This window comes from Somniosus microcephalus, chromosome 10 (genome assembly GCF_052327205.1).
Source record: "Somniosus microcephalus isolate GS21.2 chromosome 10, FLI_Smic_1.0, whole genome shotgun sequence".
Classification (NCBI taxonomy): domain Eukaryota; kingdom Metazoa; phylum Chordata; class Chondrichthyes; order Squaliformes; family Somniosidae; genus Somniosus; species Somniosus microcephalus.
In genome coordinates, this window is record NC_140996.1 from 147252737 (window position 1) to 147277138 (window position 24402).

At 42.1% G+C, this 24402-nt stretch overlaps 1 protein-coding gene across 3 annotated transcripts in view; it reads left to right on the top strand.

The window, feature by feature from the left end:
* pdcl3 (phosducin-like 3) overlaps window positions 1-22669 on the top strand; it is a 40967-nt gene extending 18298 nt beyond the window's left edge. For 2 of the 3 annotated variants that reach the window (XM_085998935.1, XM_085998933.1), the window contains exons 4-7: window positions 4299-4442; window positions 5054-5262; window positions 15942-16082; window positions 19703-22669. In XM_085998935.1, coding sequence (XP_085855061.1) covers window positions 4299-4442; window positions 5054-5262; window positions 15942-16082; window positions 19703-19845 — 637 coding nt within the window. In that variant the 3' untranslated portion in view covers window positions 19846-22669. The remainder of the gene's footprint in view (window positions 1-4298; window positions 4443-5053; window positions 5263-15941; window positions 16083-19702) is intronic. The other variant, XM_085998934.1, reaches the window with a different exon arrangement.
* Window positions 22670-24402: the final 1733 nt, after the last annotated feature.

Below are 24402 nucleotides of genomic sequence, written 5' to 3' on the forward strand. Positions count from 1 at the left end.
GTATATAGACCTCCAAACAGTAAGGCGGAGGTTGGGGATGGCATTAAAAGGGAAATTAAAGAAGCGTGCAATAAGGGCACGGCAGTCATCATGGGTGACTTTAATGTACATATAGATTGGGCCAACCAAATTAGTAACAATACTGTGGAGGAGGAATTCCTGGAGTGTTTACAGGATGGTTTCCTGGACCAATATGTCGAGGAACCAACCAGAGATCAGGCCATCTTAGACTGGGTATTATGTAACGAGAAAGGATTAATTAGCAATCTTGTACGAGGCCCCTTGGGTCGGAGCGATCATAATATGATCGAATTCTTCATTAAGATGGAGAATGAAGTAGTTGATTCAGAGACCAGGGTCCTCAATTTAAATAAAGGAAACTACGATGGTCTGAGGAGCGAGTTAGGTAGGATTGATTGGGGAATGGCATTCAAAGGGTTGACGGTGGATAGGCAATGGCAAACATTCAAAGACCGAATGGATGAGCTACAGAATTTGTTCATCCCAGTTTGGCATAAAAATAAAACAAAAAAGGTGACTCAACCATGGCTAACAAGGGAAATTAGGGATAGCATAAGATCCAAGGAGAGGACATATAAATTGGCTAGAAAAAGCAATAATCCTGAGGATTGGGAGCAGTTTAGGAGTCAACAAAGGAGGACAAAGGGATTAATTAAGAAAGGGAAAATAGAATATGAGAGTAAGCTTGCAGGGAACATAAAAACTGACTGTAAAAGCTTTTATAGATATGTGAAGAGAAAAAGATTGGTGAAGTCAAGTGTAGGTCCCTTACAGTCAGAATCAGGGGAATTTATAATGGGAAACAAGGAAATGGCAGACCAACTAAATACATACTTTGGTTCTGTCTTCACAAAGGAGGACACAAATAACCTCCCAGAGATGCCGGGGAACATAGGGTCTGATGAAAGGGTGGAACTGAAAGAAATCAGTATTTGTAGGGAAGTGGTGTTAGGAAAATTGATGGGACTGAAGGCCGATAAATCCCCAGGGCCTGATGGTCTACATCCCAGGGTATTTAAGGAAGTGGCCCTAGAGATAGTAGATGCATTGCTGGTCATCATCCAGAACTCGATAGACTCTGGAACGGTACCCATGGATTGGAGGGTAGCTAATGTTACCCCACTATTCAGAAAAGGTGGTAGAGAAAAAGCGGGGAATTATAGACCGGTAAGCCTGACATCGGTAGTGGGGAAAATGCTAGAGTCTATTATAAAAGATGTAATAGCAGAGCACTTGAAAAACAGTGACAGGATCGGACAAAGTCAACATGGATTTACAAAAGGTAAATCATGCTTGACTAATCTACTGGAATTTTTTGAGGATGTAACTGGTAAAATAGATAAGGGAGGACCAGTGGATGTGGTGTATTTGGACTTTCAGAAGGCTTTCGATAAGGTCCCACATAAGAGATTAGCGTGCAAAATTAAGGCACATGGGATTGGGGGCAAGGTATTAACTTGGATAGAGAACTGGTTGGCGGACAGAAAGCAAAGAGTTGGAATAAACGGGTCGTTTTCCGAGTGGCAGGCAGTGACTAGTGGGGTACCGCAAGGATTGGTCCTAGGACCCCAGCTGTTCACAATATATATTAATGATCTGGACGAGGGAATTGGATGTAATATCTCCAAATTTGCAGACGACACAAAGCTGGGTGGGAGGGTAAGCTGTGAGGAGGATGTCGTGAAACTCCAGTACAATTTGGACAGGTTGGGTGATTGGGCAGAAACATGGCAAATGCACTATAATGTGGATAAATGCGAGGTTATCCACTTTGGTGGCAAAAACAGGAAGGCAGATTATTATTTGAATGGCAATAGATTGAGAGAAGGGGAAGTGCAAAGAGACCTGGGTGTTGTTGTGCACCAGTCGCTGAAGGTAAGCATGCAGGTGCAGCAGGCGGTTAAGAAGGCAAATGGTATGTTGGCCTTCGTAGCAAGAGGGTTCGAGTACAGGGACAAGGATGTCTTGCTACAGTTGTACAGGGCCTTGGTGAGACCGCACCTTGAGTATTGTGTGCAGTTTTGGTCACCTTACCTGAGGAAGGACGTTCTTGCCATGGAGGGAGTGTAGCGAAGATATTCACCAGGCTGATACCTGGGATGGCAGGAATGACGTATGAGGAGCGATTGTGTCGATTGGGCTTATACTCACTGGAACTCATCGAAACCTATAAAATTCTGGCAGGTCTGGACAGGAAGGATGTTTCTGATGGCCGGGGAGTCCAGAACCAGGGGTCATAGTCTAAGGATAAGGGGTAAGCCATTTAGGACTGAAATGAGGAGGAATTTCTTCACCCAGAGAGTGGTGAACCTGTGGAATTCTTTGCCACAGAGGACGGTGGAGGCCAGTTCATTAAATATATTCAGGAAAGAGTTGGATATATTTCTTGAGGCTAAAGGGATCAAGGGATATGGGGAGAAGGCAGGGACAGGGTACTGAAATTGGATGATCAGCCATGATCTCATTGAATGGCGGAGCAGGCTCGAAGGGCCGAATGGCCTACTCCTGCTCCTATCTTCTATAGGTGTTCAAAGCTTATCATAAAAAACGGTGTGGAGCAGGTGTATCTATTTGATGTCATTCTTACCAAGGTCTTCTATGCAATTCTTAAGTCACCTTAGCTAGTTGTAACACAGACTCGTGTCTCCTAGTTGTTCCAAGTTCAACACAAAAACAATGTGACAGCTGGTGCCTCCCCCACTTGATGTCATTTTTACGAAGGCATATGTTTCTTTCATTTTATGTGATTCTTTCCAAAGTGTTGGTTAAAGACACCTTAACAGGGTATACCATTGTGTTCTTTCCAGAACTTCAGAATTTCAGGAACCTCCAACCTTCTGTTTCAATAAGGCTATTGATTCAGTGTCAACAACTTCTTTCAATAGCCTGTATGCTGTTTACAGCTTTTCCATTGTTGAGGCTTTTAGATTTTCAAACCTAGTATGTCATGTTTTAATGAAGTCAGAATTCTTTTATAGAATGGTGTATTTTTTGAATAGGTATATTGCTTATTCCTTCACACCGTCAGGTAGGTTCGTATTTTTATTGTGGTTCAGAGGCATTCGCCTGCGTGAAACCTCCGACCGCAAATTCAGGCCCATTATATTGGTTAAAATCTTCCACTAGTATGAACTTTCTATTTACACCTACTGTTCTGTTTGTGGATTAGTCTGTCCTTTTTATTTTTATCCTATCTTCATTTAATTATCTTCATTTCCTTTGATAACTCTTGGAGTTCCTCATCTCTGTCTCTTGTGCTTAAATATTGGCCCAGATTTTGCTGTCAAAATAATGGTGAGACTAATGGCGCTCCCTGTTAATTAAGCGTAAATGATACAACAACTTCAGGTGAGGGGCAGATGCGCGGTTAAATGGCAAAGCCCAAAAGCGCCACCATTAGCTTCACGAAAGTGGCATTTTGCTGTCTGTTTCACCATTGTGTGCATTGAACAGTGTGAAGTTGCTGTATTTGTGGTAAATGCGACCTAAACACGTTGCAGAAAGTTAGGTCTTGTCATTTCAAGCGCAGGTACCCTTTTGATGACATGATAATTGTTAATTACAAGTATGGAGTCTCATTCCTTCAGGTGTTAATTGTTGGAAATTTTAAAAAGGTCAAATTAAAAAAAAAAAAAAGTTTTACTTTTCCTTTCTCTTTTTTTTAACTCTCTCTTAACCCAATCTTTATTTCCGTCTCTTTATTTCTCTATGTATCTGATTTGACAGTGAATTTATCCACTCTAATTTACACTTCCTTCTCAGTCCTTCCTGTTTATTTCTCAATTCTTCAATCTGGTTAAGAAGACATAGTTGTTTGCCCTGTTCACTCAGGTTCCAGATGCCCGGTTTCCTTCGCGGCGCCATTTATCCGCTCACACTTTCATCAACTGGCCACGCAAAAAATGTAAAAACCTAAATGTGCAGGGGCAAGCCTAACTAACGGCAGATGCCGTTAGATGCCCTGCTATAGCAAATTCTGGCCCATTATATCATCTTGCATTAGATATAAGTGTGGAAAAATGTTTTATATGATGGTTTACCTTTACACTGGCTGCATTTTTTAAATTCAAACTTAACCTGGCAGTAGAGACACTAATAGTCATTTGAACAGGATTTGGATAACTGTTTCCTCCTCTCAAATGCCGAACACTTGTCTGAAAGTAACTGGATGAATAGTCCTGGCTTTAAATATTAGATCCATTTAATGGTATCTGGGTGGTTATTTTCTACTACGATAGTATGATTAATTGGCTAACTAATAATTTAATGTTATCCAGACAGCAAAGACTAGCTGAATGGAAGGCAACCCAGATGAAGAAAGTGTATGGAGAGATTTTGGAGATCTCTGGGCCAGAATATGTGCAGGAAGTGACTAAAGCTGGTGAGGGTCTGTGGGTCATACTGCACCTTTACAAACAGGGGTAAGTTGTATCTGTTTAAGACACTTGTGTTCCACGGATCAGCACTGTGAATCCCAAATAAACATTAGTCTTACTTACAGTTGCCTCAAACTCCATTTTGTTCTTTATTCAAACCAAATAAGAACACAAAGGGCAATATTAAAGAGGAATTTCCTCTTCCGCTCTCGGGTATAATTTTCATGGACAGAGTATTATAGACAGCTGTGCACGAACTTACAATAAGGGTTTCCCCCTGCTAAGCACAAGGGACATGGCTGATGACATTACATTATTATGTCTTGGGCAGGAAAACACAATTTAACATCTCTTCTCCCAGACTGTCTGTCTATTCATTCCAAGTGACACCAGTAAGTGTTAGTTATTTCAACTTTAACATTTCAGATTACATGATGTTTCAGTGCCGTACAGTTTATTGCTCACTGGAAATCCTCTAGATTTTTTTTTTTTTTTTTTATAAAAAGTGTTACCTTTTTCTAAATAAGTACATTTGCGATTTTAGTTCTCAGCCTTAATAACTTAAATAAGGACTTTGCGCATAACTTGCTGTTTATTGTGCAGTTATAGTTTTGCAATTATTTATCTGTTGGTTCTTTGTTCTTTGTATGTGCCAGGATACCTATATGTGCCTTGATAAATCGGCATCTAAGTGAACTGGCAAGGAAGTTCCCAGAGACTAAATTTATTAAAGCCATATCCACAACCTGCATACCCAACTACCCCGACAGGAACGTCCCAACAATCTTTGTTTATCGTGATGGCGACATCAAGGCACAGTATATTGGACCCTTAGTATTTGGAGGCATGAATTTAACAAAAGATGGTAAGTGATTAAGAAAATTGATTTATGCAGAGCTACAATTGTCCAAACTTTATGTCTTGTCATTTTTAATAATCAAGTTATAATGTGAAACTAAGTTTTCCTTTAGGATTTTCAAATGGATTGTCAAATAAATGACTTGTAATAGAAACATAGAAGATAGGAGCAGGAGTAGGCCATTCGGCCCTTCGAGCCTGCTCCGCCATTCAATGTGATCATGGCTGATCATCCAAATTCAGTACTCTGTCCCTGCCTTTTCCCCATATCCCTTGATCCCTTTAGCCTCAAGAAATATATCCAACTCTTTCTTGAATATATTTAATGAACTGGCCTCCACCGCCCTCTGCGGCAGAGAATTCCACAGGTTCACCACTCTCTGGGTGAAGAAATTCCTCCTCATTTCGGTCCTAAATGGCTTACCCCTTTATCCTTAGACTATGACCCCTGGTTCTGGACTCCCCGGCCATCAGAAACATCCTTCCTGCATCTAGTCTGTCCAGACCTGACAGAATTTTATAGGTTTCGATGAGATCCCCTCTCAATCTTCTAAACTCCAGTGAGTATAAGCCCAATCGACACAATCTCTCCTCATACGTCATTCCTGCCATCCCAGGTATCAACCTGGTGAATCTTCGCTGCACTCCCTCCATGGCAAGAACGTCCTTCCTCAGGTAAGGTGACCAAAACTGCACACAATACTCAAGGTGCGGTCTCACCAAGGCCCTGTACAACTGTAGCAAGACATCCTTGTTCCTGTACTCGAACCCTCTTGCTACAAAGGCCAACATACCATTTGCCTTCTTAACCGCCTGCTGCACCTGCATGCTTACCTTCAGCGACTGGTGCACAAGGACCCCCAGGTCTCTTTGCACTTCCCCTTCTCCCAATCTATTGCCATTCAAATAATAATCTGCCTTCCTGTTTTTGCCACCAAAGTGGATAACCTCACATTTATCCACATTATAGTGCATTTGCCATGTTTCTGCCCAATCACCCAACCTGTCCAAATCGTACTGGAGTTTCCCGACATCCTCCTCGCAGCTTACCCTCCCGCCCAGCTTTGTGTCGTCTGCAAATTTGGAGATATTACATCCAATTCCCTCGTCCAGATCATTAATATATATTGTGAACAGCTGGGGTCCTAGGACCGATCCTTGCGGTACCCCACTAGTCACTGCCTGCCACTCGGAAAACGACCCGTTTATTCCAACTCTTTGCTTTCTGCCCACCAACCAGTTCTCTATCCAAGTCAATACCTTGCCCCCAATCCCATGTGCCTTAATTTTGCACGCTAATCTCTTATGTGGGACCTTATCGAAAGCCTTCTGAAAGTCCAAATACACCACATCCACTGGTTCTCCCTTATCTATTTTACCAGTTACATCCTCAAAAAATTCCAGTAGATTAGTCAAGCATGATTTACCTTTTGTAAATCCATGTTGACTTTGTCCGATCCTGTCACTGCTTTCCAAGTGCTCTGCTATTACATCTTTTATAATAGACTCTAGCATTTTCCCCACTACTGATGTCAGGCTTACCGGTCTATAATTCCCCGCTTTTTCTCTACCACCTTTTTTGAATAGTGGGGTAACATTAGCTACCCTCCTATCCATGGGTACCGTTCCAGAGTCTATCGAGTTCTGGAAGATGATCAGTAATGCATCTACTATCTCTAGGGCCACTTCCTTAAGTACCCTGGGATGTAGACCATCAGGCCCTGGGGATTTATCAGCCTTCAGTCCCATCAATTTTCCTAACACCATTTTCCTACAAATACTGATTTCTTTCAGTTCCTCACTTTCATCAGACCCTATGTTCCCCGGCATCTCTGGGAGGTTATTTGTGTCCTCCTTTGTGAAGACAGAACCAAAGTATGCATTTAGTTGTTCTGCCATTTCCTTGTTTCCCATTATAAATTCCCCTGATTCTGACTGTAAGGGACCTACGCTTGACTTCACCAATCTTTTTCTCTTCACATATCTATAAAAGCTTTTACAGTCAGTTTTTATGTTCCCTGCTAGCTTACTCTCATATTCTATTTTCCCTTTCTTAATTAATCCCTTTGTCCTCCTTTGTTGACTCCTAAACTGCTTCCAATCCTCAGGATTATTGCTTTTTCTAGCCAATTTATATGTCCTCTCCTTGGATCTTATGCTATCCCTAATTTCCCTTGTTAGCCACGGTTGAGTCACCTTTTTTGTTTTATTTTTACGCCAAACTGGGATGAACAAATTCTGTAGCTCATCCATTTGGTCTTTGAATGTTTGCCATTGCCTATCCACCGTCAACCCTTTGAGCGCCATTCCCCACTCAATCCTACCCAACTCGCTCCTCAGACCATCGTAGTTTCCTTTATTTAAATTGCGGCCCCTTGTCTCTGAGTCAACTACTTCATTCTCCATCTTAATGGAGAATTCGATCATATTATGATCGCTCCGACCCAAGGGGCCTCGTACAACAAGATTGCTAATTAATCTTTTCTCGTTACATAATACCCAGTCTAAGATGGCCTGATCTCTGGTTGGTTCCTCGACATATTGGTCCAGGAAACCACCCGTAAACACTCCAGGAATTCCTCCTCCACAGTATTGTTACTAATTTGGTTGGCCCAATCTATATGTAGATTAAAGTCACCCATGATGACTGCTGTGCCCTTATTGCACGCTTCTTTAATTTCCCTTTTAATGCCATCCCCAACCTCCACCTTACTTTTTGGAGGTCTATATACCACTCCCACTAATGTTTTTTTCCCCTTAGTATTTCTCAATTCTACCCATACAGATTCCACATCATCAGAGCTAATATCCTTCATTACAATTGTGTTAATCCCTTCTTTAACCAGTATTGCTACCCCACCTCCCTTTCCTTTTTGCCTATCTTTCCTGAATATCGAATACCCCTGGATGTTGAGTTCCCAGTCTTGGCCATCCTTGAGCCACGTTTCTGTAATCCCAACCAAATCGTATTCGTTTACCTCTATTTGCGCAGCCAATTCATCCACCTTATTACAAATGCTCCTCGCATTAAGACACAAAGCTTCAGGCTTGTTTTTTTAACGCTCTTAGACCTATTAGAATTATTATTTACTGTGGCCACGTTTGATTTAAACCGTTGATTTCTCTGACTGCCACATTTGTTTTTCTCCTTCCTATCTTTTGCTTTTATCCCTGTTTTCCTTTCCTCTGTCTCCCTGCTCAGGTTCCCAACCCCCTGCCATTTTAGTTTTAAACCCCCCCCCCCCCGAACAGTGCTAGCAAACCTCCCCGCAAGGATATTTATCCCGCTCTGGTTCAGGTGCAACCCGTCCGACTTGTACAAGTCCCACCTTTCCCAGAAGCAGGCCCAGTGATCCAGGAAACTAAAGCCCTCCCTCCTGCACCAACTCTTTAGCCACGCATTCATCTGCTCTATCCTCCTATTCCTATACTCACTAGCACGTGGCACCGGGAGTAATCCAGAGATTACAACCTTTGAGGTCCTGCTCTTTAATCTGCTACCTAGCTCCCTAAATTCTTGTTGCAGGACCTCATCCCTCTTCCTACCTATGTCGTTGGTCCCAATGTGAACCACGACCTCTGCCTGTTCACCCTCCCCCCTTCAGAATGCCCTGCAGCTGTTCAGTGACATCCTTGACCCTGGCACCAGGGAGGCAACAAACCATCCTGGAGTCACGTCTACGTCCACAGAACCGTCTATCTGTTCCCCTTACGATAGAATCCCCTACCACTATTGCTCTCCCACTCTTTTTCCTCCCTTCCTGAGCAGCAGCAACACCCCCGGTGCTAGGAAGTTGGCTGCTGCTGCCTTCCTCTGGTGAGTCATCCCCCTCAACAGTATCCAAATTGGTATACCTGTTTGAAAGGGGGATGGCCACAAGGGTCTCCTGCACTACCTGCCTGCTTCTACTGCTCCGCCTGGTGGTCACCCATTTCCCTTCTGCCTGTGCAGCCCTACCCTGCGGCATGACCAACTCCGCAAACGTGTAATCCACGACCCCCTCAGCATCGTGAATGCTCCACAACCCATCCATCCGCAGCTCCAGCGCCTCAATACGGCCCGTTAGTAGCTGCAGCTGGATGCATTTCTGGCACATGTGGTCATCAGGGACACTGGCAGCGTCCCTGAATTCCCACATAGAATTAGCTGATTTATGGACTCATAAAAAGTTGCATGACCATATTTTGATGACATTTATCGAGTACTTGGCTACTGAACCAGACTATATTTCTGAGTTCAGGCATTTTAAATATATTGGGGAAGTACTGGCAGGATTACCACTTGAGAATCAGCACTTACTGCAAATTGAGGAAGGGAAGTTCTCTTGATTCAGATATTTTCTGCCTGCTGATTGCTGTCAAACAGTGGCCAAATGGCTTCCACCCTACAGTGCAGCTAAGTTGTGACTTGTGAGCTGTCTCTTTACAGGTTTTTCAATCTGAAAGGACAACTCGGCAACATCTGACTCCCAACTTCCATGGGTGACCTTTGGGGCAGTAACTGCCTGGCAGAATCAGAGAATGACGCAAGAGCTGTTGTGACATTACTTCCACCTGTTTCAAGCAGGAGCTTTGTACCCACACCAGAGATGTCCCAGGAAAGACATGTCAAGTGCAAATGGGGCGGAGACACTCCATTGAGTCTTCATTCCTCTCCCCAATCCACTAGGAAATTCATGCACACAGCGTATTAGGCAGATGAAAATCTTTGTCTCCCATTTTTTGTCTTTTATGTGTGGTACTCGATACATATCCATATTAAATTTTACCCATCATTGTTCCATCCTCTTGCATATTTTAATTCATTTTATAGTTCACAGGCTGCGTTCTCCGATTCAACTGCTACTGCCTACCCTCCAAGTTTAGTATTCTTTGCAGATTTGACCATTTTGCCTTGAACTCCTGAATCCATGTTAATAAAAATTACAAAAAGGATACCAGCAGTGATCCCTGGGGCACTTCCCATTCTCACAAATCTAATTCCTATAACAAGTATCCAATGGTTCCCACCCTTCAGTTGCTTATCCCCATCACTTTATCCTGATGTAATAGATTTTTGTTTGTTAATGCTGCTTGGAAGTCAAGGTGTTGACTATTCCATACTATCTTTATCAGGAGATTCATTAACTTATCCATTCACTAATTCTGGACTTTGCAGCTTCGAGTGGATCTGACTTATTTTCATCATGAGATTTATTAATTTCCTTGTTCTCTTGCTAGATTTGAGCATGCAATCAGTTAGTAAATTACAGGCAGGGGATGCTCCATTTCTATAATTAATGGAGCAGTAAGCCATTAGTGTGGCTATATTACGATGTAAAAAATGCAGAGAGTGAGAAGATGCAGTTCATAAATTGAGACTTGTAATCTGATTAAACTATAAATTTAACTGTTCCCCATTGAATAGCTCGAAGTTTATTGGTATGCGAGACATTATTTAGTACTATGAAGGGGATACAAAGTACAAATTACTAATAGTAAGCCAATTTTCACTTGATCATACCTCTTGGCAGACTTTAGTCAGCACATAGTTCAGTGTTCCGATAAATCAGTCTTTGCATATTGTGTTACGGGTAGAACACCTTACTGAGCCCTTGTGGATTTTTTTTTCACTGCACTGACCAGATGGGATACTTCCTAGGATGCTGAGCGAAGTTAAGGAGGAAATCACGGAGGTAGTGGCCATAATCTTCCAAACCTCCTTAGATATGGGGGTGGTACCAGAGGACTGGAGAACTGCAAATGTTACACTCTTGTTCAAAAAAAGGTGTAAGGAAAAACCCAGCAACTACAGGCCAGTCAGTTTAACCTCGGTAGTGGGGAAGCTTTTAGAAACAATAATCTGGGACAAAATTAAGAGTCACTTGGACAAGTGTGGATTAATTAAGGGAAGCCAGCACAGATTTGTTAAAGGCAAATCGTGTTTACCTAACTTGATCAAGTTTTTTGATGGGGTAACAGAGAGGGTTGATGAGGGCAATGCGGTTAACATGTGCATGGACTTCCAAAAGGCGTTTGATGAAGTGCCACATAATAGGCTTGCCAGCAAAGTTGAAGCCCATGGAATAAAAGGGACAGTGGCAGCATGGATATGAAATTGACTAAGTGACAGGGAATAGAGTAATGGCGAACGGTTGTTTTTCAGACTGGAGAAAGGTGGTGTTCCCCAGGGATTGGTACTAGGACAACTGCTTTTCTTGATTTATATTAATGACTTGGGTGTACAGGGCACAATTTCAAAATTTGCAGATGACACAAAACTATAGTAAACAGTGAGGAGGATAGTGGTAGACATCAAGAAGACATAGACAGGCTGGTAAAATGGGCAGACACATGGCAGATGAAATTTAGCACAGAAAATTGCGTCATGATACATTTTGGTAGGAAGAACGAGGAGAGGCAATATAAACTAAAGGGTACAATCCTAAAGTGGGTGCATGAACAGAGACCTGGGGGTATATGTGCACAAATCGTTGAAGGTGGCAGGGCAGGTTGAGAAAGCAGTTAAAAATTCGGGATCCTGGGCTTCATAAATAGAGGCAGAGAGTATAAAAGCAAGGAAGTTATGATGAACCTTTAGAAAACACTGGTTTGGCCTCAACTGGAGTATTGTCTCCAATTCTGGACACCGCACTTTAGGAAGGATGTGAAAGCATTAGAGTGGGTGCAGAAAAGATTTACGAGAATGATTCCAGGGATGAGAGACTTCAGTTACGTGGATAGAGTAGAGAAGCTGGGGTTGCTCTCCTTAGAGCAGAGAAAGTTGAGAGATTTGATGGAGGTGTTCAAAATCATGATCGGTCAAGACAGATTAGATAGAGAGAAACTGTTCCCATTGGCGGAAGGGTCGAGAACCAGAGGAGACAGATTTAAGGTCATTGGCAGAAGAACCAAAGGCGACTTGAGGAAAAACTTTTTTATGCAGCGAGTGGTTATGATCTGGAATGCACTGCCTGAAGGGTGGTGGAGGCAGATTCAATCGTGGCTTTCAAAAGGGAATTGGAAGTACCTGAAGGAAAAACATTTGCAGGGCTACGGGGAAAGGGCAGGAGAGTGAGACTAGCTGAAGTGCTCTTGCAGAGAGCCGGCACGGACTTGACGGGCCGAATGGCCTCCTTCTGTGCTGTAACCATTCTATGATTCACTCATTGAGCAGCTTGTACTCAAACTGTACTGTTAAATTTTCCACTAATGAGCCAGATTTTTTGTGGAAAATATAACATTTGAATGAGTTTTTTGTTGAAGAAACATATTTCAGAAGATTCAAGCATTGTGCTTTTTATTTACACTAGCGGATCTCACAAGCAAGAGGATGTGCAATGTTATTAAAACGGGAATATTATTATACAGGTAGACTACCCTTTATCCGAAAACCTCGGGACCAGCCGTGTTTCGGTTTTCGGAGAATTTCGGATTTCGGAAGGTGGGTCGGCGGGGGTCCGTGGGGGTCGGGGCCGGTGGGGGTCCGCGGGGGGGTCGGGGCCGGCGGGGGTCAGGGCCGGCGGGGGGTCGTGCGCACGATTTACGCTGACGCTCAGCGTAAGTCGTGGGGGTCGGGGTCCGCGCGGGGGGTCGTGCGCACGACTTACCCTTTATCCGAACTTCCGAAACTGAAACCCTCTAAAAACCGATGGTTTTTTCGTTCAGCGTAAGTCGTGCGCACGACTTACGCTGAACGAAAAAACCTTCGGTTTTTAGAGGGTTTCGGTTTTCGGAAGTTCGAATAAAGGGTAGTCTACCTGTACTATATAACACATGTATTATTCTGCTGCTCATGCTGAATTGTGTAAAACATTACAAAGTCAGACTTCAGATGAGATGTTAAACCAAGGCCCATCTGCCTGCTCAGGTGGATGTAAAAGATCCCATGACACTACTTGAAGAGGAGCAAGGGAATTATCCTTGTGTCTTGGCCAACATTTACACCTCACCTGGCACCACTAAACGTTCACTCCTTCCACCACCAGTGTACCATCTAAAAGATGCACTGCAGAAACTCGCCAAGGCTTCTCGGGCAGCACCTCCCAAGCACGCGACTTCTACCTCCAAGAAGGAGAACAGCAGGCGTATGGGAACACCACCACCTCCAAGTCACCATCCTGACTTGGAAATGTATTGTTCCTTCATCGTCACTGGGTTAAAATCCTGGAGCTCCCTACCTAACTGCACTGTGGCAGTGCCTTTACCACACGGACTGCAGGGGTTCAAGAAGGTGGCTCACCACCATCTTCTCAAGGGCAATTAGGGATGGGCAATAAATGCTGGCCTTGCCAGCGGCGCGGACATCCCATGAATGAATTAAAAAAAAAAAGCCCCAGCATCTCCAGCACCATACTTGACATGGTCTAAAATGACTGCATCAACACTCAATGCTCAGAAAGCATCTACAGACTGAGAGGTCTGGATCCCTTGAACCAAAGAAAGAGCTGGCCTTAGTCAGGTTTCTGATTCTCTTCTGCCTCCACTACCATTTGATACTTATTCCTCCTCATATGGGGTTATATAATGCATGTTAAGATTAGCTTGCAAAATTAAGGCACATGGGATTGGGGGCAAGGTATTGACTTGGATAGAGAACTGGTTGACAGATAGAAAGCAAAGAGTTGGAATAAACGGGTCGTTTTCCGAGTGGCAGGCAGTGACTAGTGGGGTACCGCAAGGATCGGTCCTAGGACCCCAGCTGTTCACAATATATATTAATGATCTGGACGAGGGAATTGGATGTAGTATCTCCAAATTTGCAGACGACACAAAGCTGGGTGGGAGGGTATGCTGTGAGGAGGATGTTGTGAAACTCCAGTACGATTTGGACAGGTTGGGTGATTGGGCAGAAACATGGCAAATGCACTATAATGTGGATAAATGTGAGGTTATCCACTTTGGTGGCAAAAACAGGAAGGCAGATTATTATTTGAATGGCAATAGATTGGGAGAAGGGGAAGTGCAAAGAGACCTGGGTGTTCTTGTGCACCAGTTGCTGAAGGTAAGCATGCAGGTGCAGCAGGAGGTTAAGAAGGCAAATGGTATGTTGGCCTTCGTATCAAGAGGGTTCGAGTACAGGAACAAGGATGTCTTGCTGCAGTTGTACAGGACCTTGGTGAGACCGCACCTTGAGTATGCAGTTTTGATCGCCTTATCTGAGGAAGGATGTTCTTGCCATGGAAGGAGTGCAGCGAAGATTCACCAGGCTGATACCTGGGATGGCAGGAATGACATATGAGGAGAGATTGTGTCGATTGGGCTTGTACTCACTGGAGTTTAGAAGATTGAGAGGGGATCTCATCGAAACCTATAAAATTCTGTCAGGCCTGGACAGACTAGATGCAGGAAGGATGTTCCCGATGGCTGGGGAGTCCAGTACTAGGGGTCATAGTCTAAGGATAAGGGGTAAGCCATTTAGGACTGAGATGAGGAGGAATTTCTTCACCCAGAGAGTGGTGAACCTGTGGAATTCTCTGCCACAGAGGGCGGTGGAGGCCAGTTCATTAAATATATTCAAGAAGGAGTTGGATATATTTCTTAAGGGTAAAGGGATATGTGGAGAAGGCAGGGACAGGGTACTGAATTTGGATGATCAGTCATGATCTCATTGAATGACGGAGCAGGCTCGAGGGGCCGAATGGCCTACTCCTGCTCCTATCTTCTATGTTTCTATGTCCTTCTCCTGTTCATGTTCTTTCTCTTTGTTATGGACCATCTTCTCTTGCAATCAGAGTACAATAAGTGAGAAATTCCAATTGTCATGATAACGTACTGAGAGACTCAGCTTGCATTCTGTAGTGGCTGTCATGACATTAGATTGGAGCATTATTTTGGAAGGTAAATGAAGGAACACTTCCAAATGAAGGCTGAGGGTGCAAAGTGCACCCTGCTGCATAATGGGAATACATAGGGACAGGAGTAGGCCATTCAACTCGTATGGAGTATAAATACCAGCACAGACTAATTGGGCCGTATGACCTGTTTCTTTTTTTTTATTCATTCATGGGATTTGGCAAGGCCAGCATTAATTGCCCTTGTGCAGGTGGTGGTGAGCCACGTTATACAACTGAGTGGCTTACTAAGCAGTTAAGAGTAAACCACATTGCTGAGCGTCTGGAGTCACATATAGGCCAGATCAGGTAAAGACGGTAGATTTCCTTCCCTAGTGATTAGTGAACCAGATGGGTTTTTACGGCAATCCGGTAGTTTCATCGTCACCATTACTGATACTAGCTTTTTAATCTATCGTTCTATGTGTTGAAAACTTCAATAGGCCCAGCATCCACAGCTTTTTGGGGAGCGAGTTCCAGATTTCCATAACTCTTTGTGAAGAAATTCTTCCTGATTTTACCCCTGAATGGTCTAATACTCTAATTTTAAGATTACACCCTCTTATTCTGGGTTCCCCGACCAGAGGAAATAGCTTCTCTGTATCTGCAATATCAAATCCCCCACAATTGTTTTAAATACCTTGATTTAGATCATTCCTCAAACTGTCCTCCATAATTTTTAACCCTGTAGCCCATACATAGGAATCCATGAAACTACTTTAAGAAAGTGAGGGAAAAATAATTGTAAGTGGCATTGAAATGCATAGAAATTACAACACAAACAGGTCATCAGGTAATTTGGCCAAACTAGCCTATGTCCGCATTTACCCACCATGTTCTCATTATTTCATCCCCTTTTCTTTCATCCACTTAGCCAATCTACTTTTGAATATTGACATTTGTCGCAAGTTTCAACTTCAGAGAAGTTTTATAACGGGCTATATCAGATCAGTGACCCGTTATACACCCCGCCCGATTTTCCTAATTGTAGAAGTCCATGGAATGGAAAAATCAGGTGTGTATAACAGTTGGCCGATCCGATATTGCATGTTTTACATCCCTGCCGCAGTTTAAAGTTCTGCCCAGAAGTTTCTGCCTCAACTGCTAACCCTGGTAGTGAATTCCATAGCCCCACAACTCCCTGTGTAAAAAACTTTCTCCTGCTCTGTTTCAAGTCTCATACACTTCATTTTACATCTCTGGTCTTTTGTTCTAGACCTCAACTACTGGAAGCAGTCTGCTTCTATCTACCCTGTCCCAACCTTTCATAATTTAAAACATTTCTATTATATCACTCCCTAACCTGCGCTGTCCCAATGAAAAAGCCCCAATTTTTCAAATCTTTCTTCGTATTAATATTCCTCATACCAGGCAGCATCCTAATGAATCTACATGGTACCCCTCTAAAACCTCAGTATTCTTCCTATAGTCAGCAGCCCGGTACTGCACACAGTACTCTAACTGTGGTCTTGAGGATTTATATAGGCTTGTCATAACTACATCATTTATATTCTATATCTCATGATAAAACCAACATGCTTAGTACTCTGCATTAATGGAAGGCAGATTCTCCTACCTTGGCTGATGTGGTGAGGTCATTAAAATTCTTTTGGCAGTACTTCATACTTCATGTGGCAGAGGTGGCATCAACATTAATTGCCATATCCTTCAATTCTTCCTGTGCTGCTTTTCTTGCGCCCTGTGGCGATTACTGCCAAAGCAGGCCCCCCACCCCCCCCCCACCCACCGCCTCCTCTGTCCCACTTCATCAGGAACAATTTTAACAAATTAGTGTGTTCAATGGTCCCTTGTGTATTCCTTGAATTTTGTTCTGAGAAGTTTTTTGCCTTCCAAAGCTACAAACCACCATGCCTGGTCTTTTAAGCTCTGCAGGCTTTTTAAATCATGCAGTAGCATCAGATTTCCCACCCATCAGCAGGCGAGCTCTGATTATAGACGCTTTCAGTGCCTGGCGCTCACCTATAGTATGTTAATGAGGCTGATCCCAGAAATGTAAGGGTTTATCTGAAAACAGAGTGTCAGTTTCCACAAGTACACTGACAACACCCAGCTCTACCTCACCATCACCTCTCTCGACCCCTCCACTGTGTCCATATTGTCAGACCTCCAGTACTGGATGAGCAGAAATTTCCTCCAACTAAATATTGGGAAGACCGAAGCCATTGTCTTTGGTCCCTTCCACAAACTCTGTTCCCTAGCTACCGACTCCATCCCTCTCCCTGGCTACTGTCTGAGGCTGAACCAGACTGTTCGCAACCTTGGTGTCATATTTGACCCCAAAATGAGTTTCCGATCACATGTCTCCGCCATCACTAATACCATCTATTTCCACATCCGTAACATCATCTGACTCCACCCCGCCTCAGCTTATTTGCTGCTGAAACTCTCATCCATACCTTTGTTACCTCTAGACTTGATTATTCCAATGCACTCCTGGCCGGCCTCCCTTTTTCTACCCTCTGTACACTTGAGGTCATCCAGAACTTGGCTGTTTGTGTCCTAACTCGCACCAAGTCCTTTTCACCCATCACCGCTGTGCTCGCTGACCTACATTGGCTCCTGTTTAAGCAACACCTCGATTTTAAAATTCTCATCCTTGTTTTCAAATCCCTCCGTGGCCTCGCCCCTCCCCATCTCTGTAATCTCCTCTAACCATCAGATATCAGTGCTCCTCCAATTCTGGTCTCTTGAGCATCCCTGATTTTAATTGCTGCACCATTGTCGGCCTTGCCTTCAGCTGCCAAGGCCCTAAGCTGTGGAATTCCCTCCTTAAACCTCTCTGCCTCTCTAACTCTCTTTCCTCCTTTAAGACAACTCCTTAAAACCTGCCTCCCACCTGCCCTAATATCTCCTTTATAGAATCATGGAATAGTACAGCAGAGAAGGAGGCCACTCGGTCCATGGTGTCTACGTCGGCTCTTTTGAAAAGCGATCCAGTTAGTCCCACTCCCCCACTCTTTTCCCCATATCCCTGCAATTTTTTCTCCTCCAATTATTTATCCAATTCCCTTTTGAAGACTACTATTGAATCTGTACCACCACCCTATCAGTCAGTGCATTCTAAATCCTAACCACTTGTTGCATGAAAAAGTTTTTCCTCATGTTGCCTCTAGTTTTTTTGCCAATCACCTTAAATCTGTGCCCTCTGGCTATCGACCCTTCAGCCATTGAAAACCATTTCCCTTTATTTACTCTATCTAAACCCCTCATGATTTTAAACACTTCTATCAAATCTCCTCTTCGCTTTCTTTGCTCTAAGGAGAACAACCCCAGCTTCTTTTGTCTACCCACGTAACTAATCCTTCATCCCCGGAACCATTCTAGTAAATCTCTTCTGTACCCTCTCCAAAGCCTTCATGTTGTGTGGCTTGGTGTCAAATTTTGTTTGATGTTTGATGTTTTACTACATTAATTGTGCTATATAAATACAAGTTATTACCTGTATTGTTTAGCATACTAGAGGTTGGGTGTGCTTGAAAAATCTAGGCTAATGTTTTTATTAGGATTTGTGTCCTACCACACAGTTGGAGCTCCAACATGCAGCACACTGTATGTGAATTTAATACCTTATAACTTTTGTCAAATGTAATCGTTTCAGCACTTGTGACTAATCTTGGACAAAGTGCAAGCTTACTAATTAGCACATGCACATTTTTAGTATGTACAGTAATATGTTTTACTGCAAATTGTATGCAGTTCATGATAAAATCTACATATTTCTATATGTAATATACACAAGGTGGACTGAATTGGGGAATTCCTGAAAAGCTACGAGCTAACTGATTCAGATTGAGTTGCAAAACTAACCAGATGAGACCAGGTCATGCTGGAAGGCAGCATAATTGGGCAGGAGAGGGGAAAACATGGGTTGGGTGCGAAGCAGTAGCCAGGCAGGAGTTTGAGTTGGGAGGCAGTACAACAGGCCAAGCTAGCAATTCAAGCTCCAGGAAGGTGCTCTAAATTGCATCCCAGGCTCCCAATACAGGGGTAGATCTCTAGGAGTGGAGGACTCGTTTTCCAGGGATTTACAACACTACAGATACCAGAGTAAGAATAAGCTTGTTTTTTTAATGGCGATCCTGTTACCAGTACATTTTCACTGAGCTGAAACATCAAAAAGGTGGCTCAAATCAATGTCAAAATGATTTCAACAGTTTAGTAGGTTTCCACTGCTTATTTGTTCTTCATTAGTGTGTACTAATTGGTTTGATTCATTCATAATTAGTCAATTAGATATTTGGTTAAAGTAAGCACCAAATCACAAGTTTTTGCTTTACAGATGCGACGCCTCAGTGACCACACTTTCAGATGTGATACCTTTGAAGAGAGTGGTTCACCAGATGCATTACTAGACAAGACTTTCAACTATGTATAGTGTTGTATATTATCTATATAATACTGTACCAATCATTTGTGTGTACATACATATACACCCTTTTTAATTTGGTAGTCTTTATATGCCTTGCTAATGAATGTGCCTGCAATTAAAACTTATTGTTCAGTTATGGACGGGGTGGGGGGAACATTTTTGCATCTTTTTAATTAAATAATATTGCAATGTTTATTATTCTTTTCTTTCTATCTTCTTGCCTCCTTGCTTCATTTTCATTGAAGATCTGGAATGGAAACTGTCAGAATCTGATGCAATCAAAACTGAACTAGAGGAGAACCCAAGAAGAAAAATTGAAGATCGATTGATGTCGACTATCAGGACTAGTGCTCCAACAAAGAGGAGCAGTGATTCTGAAGAAGATTAGTTATTTAAATACAATGTGCCCAAAGCAGGAACTCTACCCCACCCCAATCGGCGATTCTGGTGCAACTTACGCCCAAACTTGCACCCATTTTTGAAAAGTGTTTTTCCCACTCAGACTAATTTGCATATCACAGAACGGATAATCTGCCAGCGCAATCGGGCAGTGTTTTAAAATGCAATTTAAAAAAAAAATTGCTTTAAAAATATTCTGTAAGTATATCAAGAGTGGTAACTTGGTAAAGTTTGATTAGTATAGCTAAAAATGGGTTTATCGCAAAAAAATAAGCATTTTAAATCCATGTCAATCCACCACCTATGAGTAACCCAGTTTTTAAATACAGTCATGTATTTAAAATCCTTCTTTCAGAAGCTCTTAACTAACATTCTCTCCTGATTCTCCAGCTCGGGCATGCTTAAGTAAATTCCTTCTGTATGGTTAATGTCATCTGAATATAACAAGATGCCAAAGTGAAATCTACATACTGTACTATTGTTGCAAAGGAGATTTTAACAGTAGCAGGATGCTAAAACTTACCCCTTGTACATACAATATTAATATAAAGAACTAAGATGTAATAATTACATTTCCTTCATCTTCCAAAAAAAAAAAAAAAAAATCCAGGAACGCACAAAGCAAACTGACTCCAATGGTGTTTCTAATGTGTAGTTAAGCCATACAGACTTGGGAGGTCCTGGGTTTAATGCCCAGTATGTACAGAGTTGGCTGATCTTACTCGAGGCAGCCATAATGGGGCATTGCACCCTTTGGTAAGTGAGAGGAAAATAAGCCGGTGTTGTTGCTGCTGATTGCAAACGAGTGATCCTGCATGTTTTGTGGATATTAGGCAATTATAATGCTGCTACACCCTCCTGATCGGTAGAATAGCCTGCCGATACTTATTGTCGAGGCTCATGCATGAATAATGCCCATTTGGGCAAGTACTAGAGGGCACCTGTGGAACCTACAGGAAAGGAAGGGAAGAAACACTGGCAAAGAGAAAAGGAAAAGCTTTGGTGCACATTGGACAAGAGCAAGATTGGGTTCAGCTGTGATCCCACCATAGTCAAATATGCCAAGTGTGAGCCCAGTCAATGAACTGGAGTGCTGCCAGTATCTTTGGAATCATGCCACTACAGGAGTTACCAGCTGTAGGAGAGAGGGGATTCTTACTAGTGTTTGACTAAGAGTAAGCTTTGTCAATCTTGTCCTCGCATCTGAGGAAGAGAGGAAAATTGCTCTCAATGGCGTGAGCTTGTGCCTTTATGCACTGCCGAAATGCAGTTTTTGATAGGTTGTCCAAGAAGAGTTTAGCAGTATTGGTATGGTTTCCCCCCTTCTTAATTGAGAGAACTGAACTCATTTACAGGCAAATTCATTTTTTTAGATTACTCATCAGATAATTGAACATATTTCACTCCGTTAAAGATCACTTATGTTGTATTGTGATTTTAAAATATGCAGATTGACACAAAATTCTATTAGTACTCACTGCTAATTGGCTGGACAGATAGTGAACAGAAAAGTCTTTGCGGCTGCTTAGAACCCTAGCAATTTCATCTGAAGTTGAAGTACAAAGAATTTGAGTCATCCAGGAATGGGAACTTGTTTTATTGCTCAGAACTACCAAACAAACCTTGATGTTCCAATGTCCACTATTATTTAGTGTCCCCTTTATTCAATAAAAGCAAAAAAGTATTCTTAGAGACTTTGGCAAACGAGATACTTATGGTGACACTGCATGTAAAGTTCCTTGTCAATGGACTACTAAACCAACAGTAATAATGACTTTTGTCTTTAACTGTAACACTGTTGATAGCTTTGGGAATTTCAAGTTTCCTGGGCTGGTCAGTTTTAATTTTTTATTTTTTTTATTTTTAAAGATTTTCAGCTTGCACACCATGTCATTGAATTAAACTCAAAACGTTGTTGGACTAGAATTACTCAGATTTCAGGAGTAGCTTTATTACTACAAAATAAATGTTTCTTTTAACACTATTTCTACTTGCTATGTCTTCTATTTTTCCCTCCGTCTCACTTGTTTTATTATTTTCACTTTACTTTTTCTTATTTCTACCAAAAATACCTTTTTTGTTGATGTTTAAATACTTTTTTTTAAAGTGAGTATCCATGGTATGTCTCCTTCTGGAGATGATACCTACATAATTCAAAATGGGCCTTTCATTGAAAATTAACTGGTTTCTCAGTCAATAGAGGTTTAGTGCTTGAAATGTTGATTTTGTGATGTGATATTAACACAATGAGGTCGGCTTTTGATACTTTTTCAAATGCCATTCAAAGGAGCTACTACTTAACAGTTTAATTTGGCAGTCTAAGGGTTAGCACCATTGTGTAAACATGCTTTTCCATCAAAGACATGAAAGCACTGACCATTGTCATTTGTACTCCCAATAAGAATTCTAAAAAGAAAAAGAAAGACTTGCATTTCACGACCACCGGACATCCCAAAACGCTTTACAGCCAATGACATGCTTTTTGAAGTGTAGTTACTGTTGAAACATAACTTTCTATTTCCTACATTACATGCATACAAATAAAGCAACGTGTATAAAAAACCTGGGAGTGATTTCAGTGTTACTCTTGGGCATCAATTCTATAAAGGATGTTTACTATCAGTGAGTGAGCACTCAATCTTGTTTTATCAGCCAATGGATTTCTGTAGATTATCAAATATTCCTCTAAATTATGTGTTTTCATTTGCTGGACTTTTGTACATGTTGGTGTAAAATCATGTAAGCAAGATGTGATGCTACTGTGGTCACGTTTTGTAATCTATTCTCATTAAATTGTTTTGGTTGTAAACTCATTGCTGACTTTGCAGTTTCATTTTAGAACTTAGTACGCATGCTTGTACCAATTTATACATTAATAAAGTAGAGCAACATGTATGTATTGAATTTGCAATCTCAACCGAGTCATTCTAGAGTGGTGCTGAGCAAACATTGGTAAAAGACTCATCTAAAGGTACTGTCAATTACTTTCAGGCAACTGTTTAGAGTGACACTGGCAGATACCTGGGAGCAAGCCACCTGTACAAAATGAAGCACTTTTGTCTGATGTATCATTGAAATGGTTTATTTCTGTCATGTTCCATATGGAGGTTCAGTCACAAGGCTTATTTTGATATTGGCTGGGTCAGTTATCTCAAGGAAGCCATCAAATCAAATACAAACATCTTTGGAATTTGTTGTAAATAAATTTGTCAGCTCTTTGAGTTTTAAGAGACATATTTCAGTTTGCTTTTTGTCCCAGTTACTTATGAGAAATATTTCTCAGCCGATCTTGTAAAATTGAATAGTCCATCTGACGCCATCAGCGAGGACAGATTGAATGAATTATGAGCAACAACGCCCCCCCCCCCCCCCATATAAAAGTGGATACTAAGGGGCCATGTGTCCAGTCCAGATCACATTGCCATTTACCATAGCCAATTGACTTTATTTTCTCTTATTCCAAGGAAGGAATAGTTAAGCCTATATTTACCATAATTTTAGCAGCAGTGATGATTTAAAAATTACTAAAGGGAGATGAGGGCTGAAGGCATAAGATCTACTTTCCAGGGAGCATGCCCCCTCAGAACATTTTGATTTTGACACCTGATTTGGTGCTCTTATTGGCATTTTGGAGCCTACTGTAATTGAGTATAAATTTCAGTTTTTTTTAATTAAGTAAAGTTCATTATCACTGCAATCCCGCTCCCTATTTTATTTCCAAATCCTGGTGATTCGACAAGTACAGTGACAGGAATTATCATTACCAGTTAATGCATTTAGACCTGGGAACATCCACATTACCTCAATAAACAGCTGCAACCAGTATTGTAGAAAATAATACAAAACAACAGGAAGGCATGCCCAGAAAGTTCCTTTTGAAGAAAATAAAAGGCTTTAAAATGCTGAATTTTAGCAGCTTATTTGTTACATATACCTTTGGGAACACAAAATAAACAGATCTGTAATAGGTTCTCAGAAATGAACAGCTCATTTTAAATTTTGCTTCTTTGGGTTTGAAGCTGGGCATGCCATTGCTGCCTGAATCACTGCTGCCTTATTTCTATAGCTTAGACCAGACTCCTGCCCAAACCCGTGGGGGGGATCCACAGACTAGCCTTTGGGCGGCAGGAGGCCACCATCAGGGACCTGACATTGTTCCCCGGCACAGTGAGCTAAATGGATTGGTGGGAGGGGAAGAGATCAGGTAGTGGTAGCAATCAAGGGAGAGAAGAGAAACTCTTACTGGCCCACAAGGAAACCTTAAAGTAAAATGTAAATTTAAACTTATTGGGGTTTTTTCAGCTCTTCATCCAGCTCCCGGCAGATTTGGCCTGGTGGGGAAGCTACTACTGCTCCTCAGATTAATAATGCAGTTGGGCTCCGATGACGTATTGCATATTTAAAGAGGGACCGCGCTGGTTTTGGGCGGTTGTCCTCGACGCCCACAATTTAAAATTGCAGTTCGCCAGATCGGGGTGGGAAGGATGTGAAAAAGTCTCCACTCCATTTTAACTGCTGCGGGGGTTATATTTTTCCCTCTAGACTC